The sequence below is a fragment of the Oncorhynchus kisutch genome, linkage group LG13 (assembly GCF_002021735.2).
Source record: "Oncorhynchus kisutch isolate 150728-3 linkage group LG13, Okis_V2, whole genome shotgun sequence".
NCBI lineage: Eukaryota > Metazoa > Chordata > Actinopteri > Salmoniformes > Salmonidae > Oncorhynchus > Oncorhynchus kisutch.
Window position 1 is genome coordinate 57,161,687 of NC_034186.2, and position 11,381 is coordinate 57,173,067.

The following is an 11,381-nucleotide window of genomic DNA, read 5'->3' on the forward strand; positions in this document are numbered from 1 at the left end:
GGTTCAGGCTAGGCCCCTTAGTTCCAGTGAAGGGAAATCTTAAGGCTACAGCATATGACATTCTAGACGAGTCTGTGCTTCCAACTTTGTGGCAACAGTTTGGGGAAGGCCTTTTCCTGTTTCAGCATAACAATGCCCCCATGCACAAAGCGAGGTCCATACACAAATGGTTTGTCGAGATCAGTGTGGAAGAACATGACTGGACTGCACAAAGACCTGACCTCAACCCCATCGAACGTCAATTTCAAGACAGGCCTAATCGCCCAACATCAGTACCGGACCTTACTAATGCTCGTGGCTGAATGGAAGCAAGTCCACGCAGCAATGTTCCAACATCTAGTGGAAAGCCTTCCCAGAAGAATGGAAGCTGTTATAGCAGCAAAGGGGGCCCACCGCCATGTTTTTTACATTTTTTATTTAACTAGGCAGGTCAGTAAAGAACAAATTCTTATTTACAATGACGGCCTTGTTCAGGAGCAGAATGACAGATTTTTACCTTGTCAGCTCAGGGATTCGTTCTAGCAACCGTTTCAGTTACGGGCCCAACACTCTAACCACTAGGTTACCTGCCGCATATTAATGCCCATGAGTTTGAAATGAGATGTTTGACGAGCAGTTGTCTACATACCTTTGGTCATGTAGTGTAGCTGGTGCTGTGGTAAATGGTTGCCTCCGATGTGTATCTTCTCTGGGAGCGAGTACTCAGATTTCATTGTGAATATCAATCCAACAAGAATATCTATGGCATGCATTTGACGGACAGATTTTACAGAACTTATATAATTATTAGCTCTTTACCAGACTTCTCTTTTTATTAGACTTTGATCAGACTTGTCTTTTAGAATATACACATAAATATCACACATACAGCCCCATAGGGGTAAAATCACTCATACAAAATAAGAAGTTTAAAACCACTCAGCACTTTGAGATTGCTCCCCCAATTCAAGATGGGGAGCATTATGTTCCTCATCCCATATTTATGCCAGAGCAGCTTGGCTGGTTAAGTCAGTAAGGAAGGAGTCTCTCTTGTGCTGGAGTGCACCAAGGAAGTCCTGAACCCGTTCCTCTCGGCTGGCAGTGTAGTTGAGCAGTGCTTCCTGTCTCCTCTGGGCATCCAGGGGCTTTCCATTGCCGTGGTGCTGTAGGAGGTCTGCTAAACAGGCCCGGTCTGCCTCATGCTGCTGTAGGGCCTGTCCCTCTCTGTGTTGATCTCTGGCTTTCTGCAGCATACATAGGGATCAGTCATTCAAGCAGATCAGTGTTCCATACAACACAGTAGTTTACTACAGGTATTCAGATGATCCTTCTAATGAATTCTCGCTCAATTCTGGAAATGCAACTTGAAAGAATGTGGCAAAAAGGCACACACGTTTAGAGATTGGATAAATATCGTACGGTGGAATGTACTGTATGTGGGGGATGAATGAAGGAAAGAGATCATACCTGAAGAGGTCTGTGATTGAGCTGATACTGCAGAATGGCATCACACAGGTTCCAGAAGGAGTACTCTGGCCACAGGACTGACTGGAACACTAAGCAGGAGTGGGACGTCTGCAGAAATAGCACAGACAAAAAAATATTCAATTTCTGTCTGCAGCGTTCTATAAACATTTCACCCCACTGAATAATCCCCATGGGTAACACCAGACAGCCTACATTTACAAAGAATAAGTCACGAGGTAGTGGGGGAGGCAGCTAAACCAGAGGGTCCATTGTCTATCAGTGAAGTCACTGAACAGGAAGTAGGTCTTGTCCTTACCAAAGAGGATGCTAGGCAAGAGGCTAATCTCATTAGCATTCAACATCACGCTGGAAACCGTAAGGAGTGTCTTTCTCCTTACCTGCCACAGCAGGAAGTCACTGAGTCGCACCTCTCCAGACGTGCGAATGAGCAGGTCAGGATTGGGAGAGTTACTGCTGTACAGACACCGACTCAGCAGGGCCTCCGACACATCACTGGACACAACAACCGAGACAAGACAATAGAAATGAGCAGAAAAAACAATTCAGAAAACAAATCTAGATCTGTGATTATGCAAATGTAACAATTATATTTGAGGGCCATGAATGCACTCTTATGTAATATTCCTCTTCTGAATCTCTGTTGAAGTAGTATACCTGGATTTGATAAGTCCCTGCTCCACGCCCCAAGCCATCTCTCCGACGGCATTAGCGATTTCATGTCTTGAGGTGTAGGCAAAGCACACGTTCAGAAAGCATCTGTTGGCAAAAGAGGGTGGTCCGTTAATGAATGAGTCTCTCCGACGGCATTAGCGATTTCATGTCTTGAGGTGTAGGCAAAGCACACGTTCAGAAAGCATCTGTTGGCAAAAGAGGGTGGTCCGTTAATGAATGAGTTATTACAGCTGTAAGTAGCCACTCCTGAAGACATCTTCGATGACTGAACAGAAGCCCATGTGTTGTTTTACGCATATAGAAATTGCATTGCATTATAAACAACTGCAGTCCAGCATCTGCAGTAAACCTTGACGCATTTGTCAAAACGGCAATGTTTTTCAGATGGCTGCACACAAGCTCACAGCCACCTCAGAGACGTGAGGAACAGCAGGATGATGAGGTGGCGATACCTACTTGTTATGAGTCCTGGTGGCCACCACAGCCCGGGCTATGTGCTGCTGCAGGTCCAGAGGCAGTAGTGTCAGGTCTCCCAACACCCGGATGCACACCCCATGCTTCTCCAGATTATCCCTGGATTGAAAGAGAGCAGACATGGCCAAGTCAGGGTTTCCTTCAATTGCTGGCTTTTAGTTCCGCCACAAAAAAGGAACAGATGATAAATAAAACTGTTGCCGGCCAAAATGACCCCATTGTAAAATAATTTAAGGAAACACCAGTCGGTCTATAGGTTAATTTGCATAATTTTGTGGAATTCAATTGGTGTGTGTATTTTCGTTAGTCGTCATGTATCTTATTAATTCAACAACTACCACACGCACACAGCATAAAGAGACTATTTTGAGAGGGATGTCTCCTGCGACTACTCAGCTGGTTGCTGCATTTATAAGCTGGAGGCAGTATGCATTTTAAAAACATACTTATTGTTTGAACTCTGCATGTTTTACTTCATATTATGAGGCATGTCCCATAGGACGGCGCACAAGCCTACCCCGGGTTTGGCCGGGGTAGGCCGTCATTGTAAATAAGAATTTGTACTTAACTGACTTGCCTAGTTCAATAAAGGTAAAATAATTTATACAAATAAAAGATTGCTGCAAAGTAGCCTATAGCCACAATCAGACCATGGAAACGTGGAGGCAATTCTTTTACAAATATCTTATAGACAGCGCGTGATTTAAGTTTGGGGAAGCTTACAATTTATCCAACCATTTCTACCAATTCTGATTTTTATATGCGCATTTTCATTTAACAGTTTCATTTCAATAATAACGCTTTCGTTTCTCAAAATCATACAAATCAAAAATTAAAAGGATAAAAATCTAAGTTAAAATTCTACTAATGCGAGAGCACCTGCCTCTGCCATATGGACACATTGATGATCCATTGGCAGCTAAAATCACTGGATCTGGCCCGACGCTTTCGCTAGTGAACTTGCAACATCTTATCAACTAGCCTATTCCAGGCCCTTAGAGTTTCCCGCGCTAGTGAGACAGCTGCTTTTGCCTAAGGGAAAAGTGTACAGTGTTTTATGAAGTTAGAACTGGATATATGGGCTCATACGATCATTATATTTTGCTCAATCACACCGACGCTTGGTGATTATCGAGGGAAAGATTGTTTAAAATAGCCTACTGTGAGGAACTATAGTTTTAGTAGTCTTTATTACACCCCCCCCGTCGCAACATTTTAAATGATACCCAAGACACTTTATCTTCACACATATTTTAGATACTTTTCACTGACAACCACAACTCAATATTCAGCAAGGCCTATTTCCACGCTCACTGCCCACATTGAATGAGTCCCAAATAGGCATAGGCATACCAGCTTGTAATTTGAAACAATCCACAGCAATTTTTTAAAGATAATGATCCTCGATTCTTCTGCGGCTAAGTCATGCTTTCTGGTGAAGTATTTTGAATGATTTGTATTCATTTCTGTATAGACAGGAGCAGTTTATATAATTTTGGCACATTTACTTCCCTAGTCATAGCTCCAGTAAATTTCTCAAATGGCAGGTGAATTTAAATCTTCCAGGTCACGTTGTCTGGCGCCAAGTGACACCCTGGGCCAATTACTGAGACATCCTCCTTGTCGAGATTGTAAGGTATCTATGCTGCTTTCTCTCCCACTCAACTGAGTCTCATACACCTATGCATCTTTAATGGCAGCACTCTGGCTCCTCGGATCTGACACTCACTGTTCTTCTAGCAGTCTGATGAACTTCTGCTTGGCCAGCTCCATGAGGCCGTCCACCTCGTCTTTAGACCGCTTGAAGTTCTCGATGCTGAAGGCATACACCGTGACCTCATGGATGCTCAGGTTCAGGCACCAGCGTAGTGTCTAGAGGAAGGAGCCACCAAGGTTGATCACCAGTAAAGCCAACATGAGAGTAGAATGTACAGTGGGGAGAACAAGTATTTGATAACCTGAAAAATCAGCAGTGTTTCCTACTTACAAAGCATGTAGAGGTCTGTAATTTTTTATCATAGGTACACATCAACTGTGAGAGACAGAATCGAAAACAAAATCCAAAAAAATCACATTGTATGATTTTTAAGTAATTAATTTGCATTTTATTGCATGACATAAGTATTTGATACATCAGAAAAGCAGAACTTAATATTTGGTACAGAAACCTTTGTTTGCAATTACAGAGATCATATGTTTTCTGTAGTTCTTGACCAGATTTGCACACACTGCAGCAGGGATTTTGGCCCACTCCTCCATACAGACAGTCTCCAGATCCTTCAGGTTTTCTATTGGGTTCAGGTCTGGAGACTGGCTAGGCCACTCCAGGACCTTGAGATGCTTCTTACGGAGCCACTCCTTAGTTGCCCTGGCTGTGTGTTTCGGATCGTTTTCATGCTGGAAGACCCAGCCCTGACCCATCTTCAATGCTCTTACTGAGGGAAGGAGGTTGTTGGCCAAGATCTTGCAATACATGGCCCCATCCATCCTCCCCTCAATACGGTGCAGTCGTCCTGTCCCCTTTGCAGAAAAGCATCCCCAAAGAATGATGTTTCCACCTCCACGGTTGGCATGGTGTTCTTGGGGTTGTACTCATCCTTCTTCCTCCAAACACGGTGATGGAGTTTAGATCAAAAAGCTCTATTTTTGTCTCATCAGACCACATGACCGTCTCCCATTCCTCCTCTGGATCATCCAGATGGTCATTGGCAAACTTCAGACGGGCCTGGACATGCGCTGGCTTGAGCAGGGGGACCTTGTGTGCGCTGCAGGATTTTAATCCATGACGGCGTAGTGTTTTACTAATGGTTTTCTTTGAGACTGTGGTCCCAGCTCTCTACAGGTCATTGACCAGGTCCTGCCGTGTAGTTCTGGGCTGATCCCTCACCCTCCTCATGATCATTGATGCCCCACCAGGTGAGATCTTGCATGGAGCCCCAGACCGAGGGTGATTGACCGTCATCTTGAACTTCTTCCATTTCCTAATAATTGCGCCAACAGTTGTTGCATTCTCACCAAGCTGCTTGCCTATTGTCCTGTTGCCCATCCCAGCCTTGTGCAGATCTACAATTTAACCCTGATGTCCTTACACAGCTCGCTGGTCTTGGCCATTGTGGAGAGGTTGGAGTCTGTTTGATTGAGTGTGTGGACAGGTGTCTTTTATACAGGAAACAAGTTCAAACAGGTGCAGTTAATACAGGTAATGAGTGGAGAACAGGAGGGCATCTTAAAGAAAAACTAACAGGTCTGTGAGAGCCGGAATTCTTACTGGTTGGTAGGTGATCAAATACTTATGTCATGCAATAAAATGCAAATTAATTACTTAAAAATCATACAATGTGATTTTCTTTTGAGATTCCTTCTCACAGTTGAAGTGTACCTAATGATAAAAATGACAGACCTCTACATGCTTTGTAAGTAGGAAAACCTGCAAAACCGACAGTATCAAATACTTGTTCTCCCCACTGTATTTCTAATGTATTTGGTGACAGCCCTATACAAATACATGTTATGATGGTAATGGTGAAGAATATGGTTGAAGTGCAGTTGCCTACTTGTGAAAGCTCATGCAAAAGAGACAGCATGAATGAGAACAACTATGATAGAACGAACAATAACTACATCATGACATGACACCGATGTCTCCTGGGAACCTCACCTCTGCCAGTTTGTCAAAACCCTGTGTGTGTCCCTCCTGGCGCTCCACCTGACGCTTGCGGGCGTAGCGCCGGTTGCCATCCATGATAAAGGCCACATGTTTGGGCATCGGGCCAGCCTGGGAGAGACCAGGGGGTGGAATTCCATACAGATCGAACCATATTACATATCATGAAAATGTGGTTGTGATTTAATTAATTCAAATATCCTCAGAAGGGATGCATTTGCAAATAGTGAGTCATACCTTCAGTATGTTGGCTGAGAGCTTCTCAATGAGGTTCAATTCACCTTCCCTTATCCACGACATATTTAAACTCTGACACCCCTGTGGAGATATGCATTACATACACATACAGATACCTATAAACAAGCAAGTTATGAACAAGGTTAGCCGTTAGGCTTGTATGACAAATCCAGCAGTCCCTGGTTTGTATAGCCATGGGCTGCATGAGACACAGTAGTGAGAGGTATGTAGCATAGTTACATATAGAGCATAGGCCTAGTTAAGTGGGGTGCAACAACAAACGTAACAGCAGTGCATTCATCGACAATTAGTAGGATAAGGTCTTCAGAGGCCACTACTTTCTAGTCTTGAGCTGTGCTACAGGGGACTTTTACCACATACCAGACGTACAGGGAGGTGTAAAATGATTGGCACCCTTGATAAAGAAGAGCAGAAATGACTGTATAAAATAAATAATTCAAATACTGAGCTATATTGTATGCTCCAAAAAATTGGGAAATTATATAATTTTATACTAACACAATTGCTCGGAGAAAGCTATTTTGTTTAACAAGTAATACTTTTTTTTCTCAATAAAAAGGTAGGGGTCAAAATGATTGACACCCCAGTTGTGAATACCTTTCAATACCTCAACTTGTGGGGATAATGGCACGGAGCCCTTTTTGGAGAAGACATTGGGAGGGATCTTAGACCATTCCTCCATACATAATCCTTCCAGATCCTTGATATCCTTTGTCTGCGCTTATGGACTGCCCTCTTCAATAGACCCCCACAGTGGAGGTGTCATAATACCTAGAGCTCAAACAGGGAAATGGTCCGGAGCTGAACGATTGGAACCATTTCCGTTTGACCTCTAGGTTTTTGGGTATTATGACTCATACTGTGGTACTCTATTCAAACCACAGGTTTTCAAATGGGGTTTATGTCCAGAGACTGAGATGTCCATTGCAAAATATAGATTTCTGGTCAATTAACCATTTCTTTATGGATTTTGAAGTCTGGTTGGGGTTATTGTCTTGTGGGAAGATTCACTTACAGCCAAGTTTTAACCTCCTGGAAGAGGCAACCAGGTTTAGCTGTTGACCTTAACAAGGAAGCAGTGGAAGCAAAATAGCCCCATAACATCAAAGACCCACCACCACATTTTACCATAGGGGTTATTTTCTACTTATGCATTCTCATTTAGACACCAAACCCACCACTAGTGTGTGTGTGGCCAAAGAGCTCTATTTTCATGTCGCCCAACAAATGGAAATGCCTCGAGTTTGCTAAACAGCACGGGCACTTGGATTGGAACAGGTGCTTTGGTCCAATGACATGAACATAGAGCTATTTGGTCACGCACACACCAGTGGTGGGTTTGGCGTAATGTTGTCATGATACCAGAATTTTGACTTTGTTCGATACCAGGTTTAGTATCACGATACTCGATACCATCGCGATACTTGCTACCAAAACGATACCACGGCAAAACAAGAAGGCATATTAGCCAAAGTCACAGAATGGCACTTGATCCAGACAGATCTTCTGAGTTCAATATCATTACATTTTAAATGTTTCATAGACAGCCATGCATGCATTAACACAGGGCTCTCCAACCCGGTTCCTGGAGAGCTACCGTCCTGTAGGTTTTTGCGCCAACCTTAATCTAGAGCAAATTATTCTAATAATTAGCTGGTTGATAAGCTGAATTAGGTTAGTTGCAACTGATGTTGGACGGAAAAACCTATAGGATGGTAGCTCTCCAGGAACAGGGTTGGAGAGCCCTGCATTAATGAATGAATGATAGTATACAATCAATTTGACTTTGTTTTTACCAATCCAACTACATAACAACATAATGGTAATCATTTATTTGAATTGTAAATCACAATTGATAAACTGGGTAAATCAAGATGTAGTCTAGGCCTATTCACAATACAGGTGAATGCATATTCAATAGGAGTGTGTGCATGTATTGAGTTATTGAGGGTTAAGGTAAGAAGTTTTATTTTTAAAATGTATTTCACCAGGTAGGCTAGTTGAGAACAAGTTCTCATTTACAACTGCGACCTGGCCAAGATAAAGTATAGCAGTGTGAACAGACAACAACAGAGTTACACATGGAGTAAACAATTAACCAGTCAATTACACAGTAGGAAAAAAAAAAAAGAGTCTATATACATTGTGTGCAAAAGGCATGAAGAGGTAGGCAAATAAATACAATTTTGCAGATTAACACTGGAGTGATAAATGATCAGATGGTCATGTGCAGGTAGAGATACTGGTGTGCAAAAGAGCCGAAAAGTAAATAAATAAAAACAGTATGGGGATGAGGTAGGTAAATTGGGTGGGCTATTTACCGGTGGACTATGTACAGCTGCAGCGATCGGTTAGCTGCTCAGATAGCAGATGTTTAAAGTTGGTGAGGGAGATAAGTCTCCAACTTCAGCGATTTTTGCAATTTGTTCCAGTCACAGTCAGCAGAGAACTGGAAGGAAAGGCGGCCAAATGAGGTGTTGGCTTTAGGGATGATCAGTGAGATCCACCCGTAGCACGCGCTCCAGCAGGTGTGTGTTGCCATCGTGACCAGTGAACTGAGATAAGGCGGAGCTTTACCTAGCATGGACTTGTAGATGACCTGGAGCCAGTGGGTCTGGCGACGAATATGTAGCGAGGGCCAGCCGACGAGAGCATACAGGTTGCAGTGGTGGGTGGTATAAGGTGCTTTTGTAATAAAAAGGATGGCACTGTGATAAACTGCATCCAGTTTGCTGAGTAGAGTATTGGAAGTTATTTTAGGATAGTCAGTTTTACTAGGGTAAGTTTGGCGGCGTGAGTGAAGGAGGCTTTGTTGCGGAATAGAAAGCCGACTCTAGATTTGATTTTAGATTGGAGATGTTTGATATGAGTCTGGAAGGAGAGTTTATAGTCTAGCCAGACACCTAGGTACTTATAGATGTCCACATATTCCAGATCGGAACCATCCAGGGTGGTGATGCTGGTCGGGCGTGCGGGTGCAGGTAGCGAATGGTTGAAAAGCATGCATTTGGTTTTACTAGCATTTAAGAGCAGTTGGAGGCCACGGAAGGAGTGTTGTATGGCATTGAAGCTCGTTTGGAGGTTAGATAGCACAGTGTCCAAGGAAGGGCCAGAAGTATACAGAATGGTGTCGTCTGCGTAGAGGTGGATCAGGGAATCTCCTGTTAAAGGTTTAGGGGAAGGGTTTGCTAAAAGGGTTAGGCTTAGCTAACATGCAAAGTAGCTAAAAAGTAATAAGTAGCTGATAATTAGCTAAAATTGTCCATGATGAGAATCGAACACCCATCCACCTCAACCAACCACCCTGCTTTCGTGTTTTCCTACCTTATGTAACCATACCAAACATATCATACTAATTTGAGTGTCCTGGATTCATGTCTAGTCTATGAGACCAGCCTGAGCTACTGGTATCTTATTGCATTGTAAAGTGTTCTAGCCTGTAATGAACATTGTTTTGTGAACAGTAATTAACAGTTGCGGTGTTGCATTATTTAAGTGTGTTAACTTCTGTGCAGCATAAGTGTGGCGCTAACGTGATGCAGCCAAGACTCCCAGTGAGTGCAGTGCTCAGGACAGGCTAGAGCTAGCAATGAGTAAGTGAAGCAGGTATGAAGCGCTCGCGCTATAATGGGACATCAGCTGCCCTGATAGACAGACTTGTTCCTCTCTCATGCAGTAGATGACATGAGACAATTTATATAAGTACCGAACGTTTAAAACAATTATAGTACCTTTTTTCATGTTCTATTTTTTTTTAAGTACTTAAGTTTCGGTTTACCGTGCAACACTAGTTTGGCGTCAATGAGAATGCATCAGCAGAAAATAACCCCATACCTACTGTAAAATATGTTGGTAGACATCCACATCGTCGGCTCCTGGGGGGCAGTTTTTGTTGGGGGTTAACTGCCTTTCCCAGGGGCAGAACAACCGATTTTTACCTTGTCAGCTCCGGGATTCAATCCAGCAAACTTTCGGTTACTGGCCAAACGCGCCTACCGGCCAGGCTACCAGAACAAGGGAGTCAATCATGTTGACCCTTGCCTTTTTGAGAAAAACATGTGTTACTTGTTAAACAAAATGTATTTCTCTGAGCAATTGTATTAGTATATAATAATATAATTTACAAAAAATGTTGAGCATACAATATAGCTCAATATTTGAATTATATATTTTAGAGCCATTTCTGCTTATCTTTAAGGGTGTTAATGATTTCGTACCCCACTATTCTGATTAGTTCTGATACACGCGCCATTAGTCTCCATGCATGCATGCATAAATAAACGGGATATATTTAACAATTAATATTCTGATAACTAGCTATATGACTATGCATCTCTGATTCATGTAGATCAAGTCTGGGATAGCTACACAGTTAACATAGCTACGGTAGCTAGCTAGCTAACACAACTCAATCAATCAAACCGGACAGGGAGCGATAACCAATGATGAACACTGTTTGAAATGTACAAAGCAATTGCACTTTGCACTAAAATGGTCGATTTCATTCATATTGTTGAAAGAGATCATGAATTATCAACATTATGAGCCGTATTTTTTACATATTTCACAAACCTTCCAACTCACAGTTTAAGATGACGTCCCCTTCCTTATTCGACGGAGTGACGTATTCAAAAGACCGACCATTTCCGCCTGGAACTGTTTGTACAGATTTCTCTGCATGTGGATTGACAGGAAAGTTGTTCGGGTAAATTGATGTTCTGTGGGTCGAATAGGATATTTAAACATTTACTGGATAGGTTTCAAATTGGACTCAGTGCTATCTGGGATCTTGAGACGTCCCTACTGAAGTGGAATTTAAAATAGGTAAGGGTTAGGGGTTTCCCAA

At 42.7% G+C, this 11,381-nt stretch overlaps 1 protein-coding gene across 6 annotated transcripts; it reads right to left on the reverse strand.

The window, feature by feature from the left end:
* Positions 1-780: 780 nt before the first annotated feature.
* On the reverse strand, positions 781-11,374 carry LOC109902132 (dehydrodolichyl diphosphate synthase complex subunit DHDDS-like). 6 transcript variants are annotated; one of them, XM_031786620.1, is made up of 10 exons: positions 11,120-11,353; positions 10,474-10,576; positions 6,515-6,595; positions 6,272-6,388; positions 4,343-4,485; positions 2,596-2,712; positions 2,122-2,223; positions 1,845-1,959; positions 1,447-1,554; positions 781-1,223 (listed from the first exon to the last, which is right to left on the reverse strand). In XM_031786620.1, the coding sequence occupies exons 3-10, from the start codon at positions 6,575-6,577 to the stop codon at positions 981-983; spliced, it is 1,008 nt and encodes a 335-aa protein (XP_031642480.1). In that variant the 5' UTR covers positions 6,578-6,595; positions 10,474-10,576; positions 11,120-11,353; the 3' UTR covers positions 781-980. The 6 variants fall into 6 exon arrangements, with proteins under 6 accessions (XP_031642480.1, XP_031642478.1, XP_031642481.1 ...); XM_031786618.1 differs by having other exon boundaries at positions 10,374-10,576; XM_031786621.1 differs by having other exon boundaries at positions 11,108-11,179.
* Positions 11,375-11,381: the final 7 nt, after the last annotated feature.

Excerpts from the sequence above, each read along its gene's own strand:
- LOC109902132 (XM_031786617.1), bottom strand. The coding sequence starts at position 6,577 with ATGTCGTGGATAAGGGAAGGTGAATTGAACCTCATTGAGAAGCTCTCA. Across the intron at positions 6,389-6,514 it reads TCTCAGCCAACATACTGAAG|GCTGGCCCGATGCCCAAACA; the intron begins GTATGACTCACT and ends GGTCTCTCCCAG. Across the intron at positions 1,960-2,121 it reads CAGGGACTTATCAAATCCAG|TGATGTGTCGGAGGCCCTGC; the intron begins GTATACTACTTC and ends TGTTGTGTCCAG.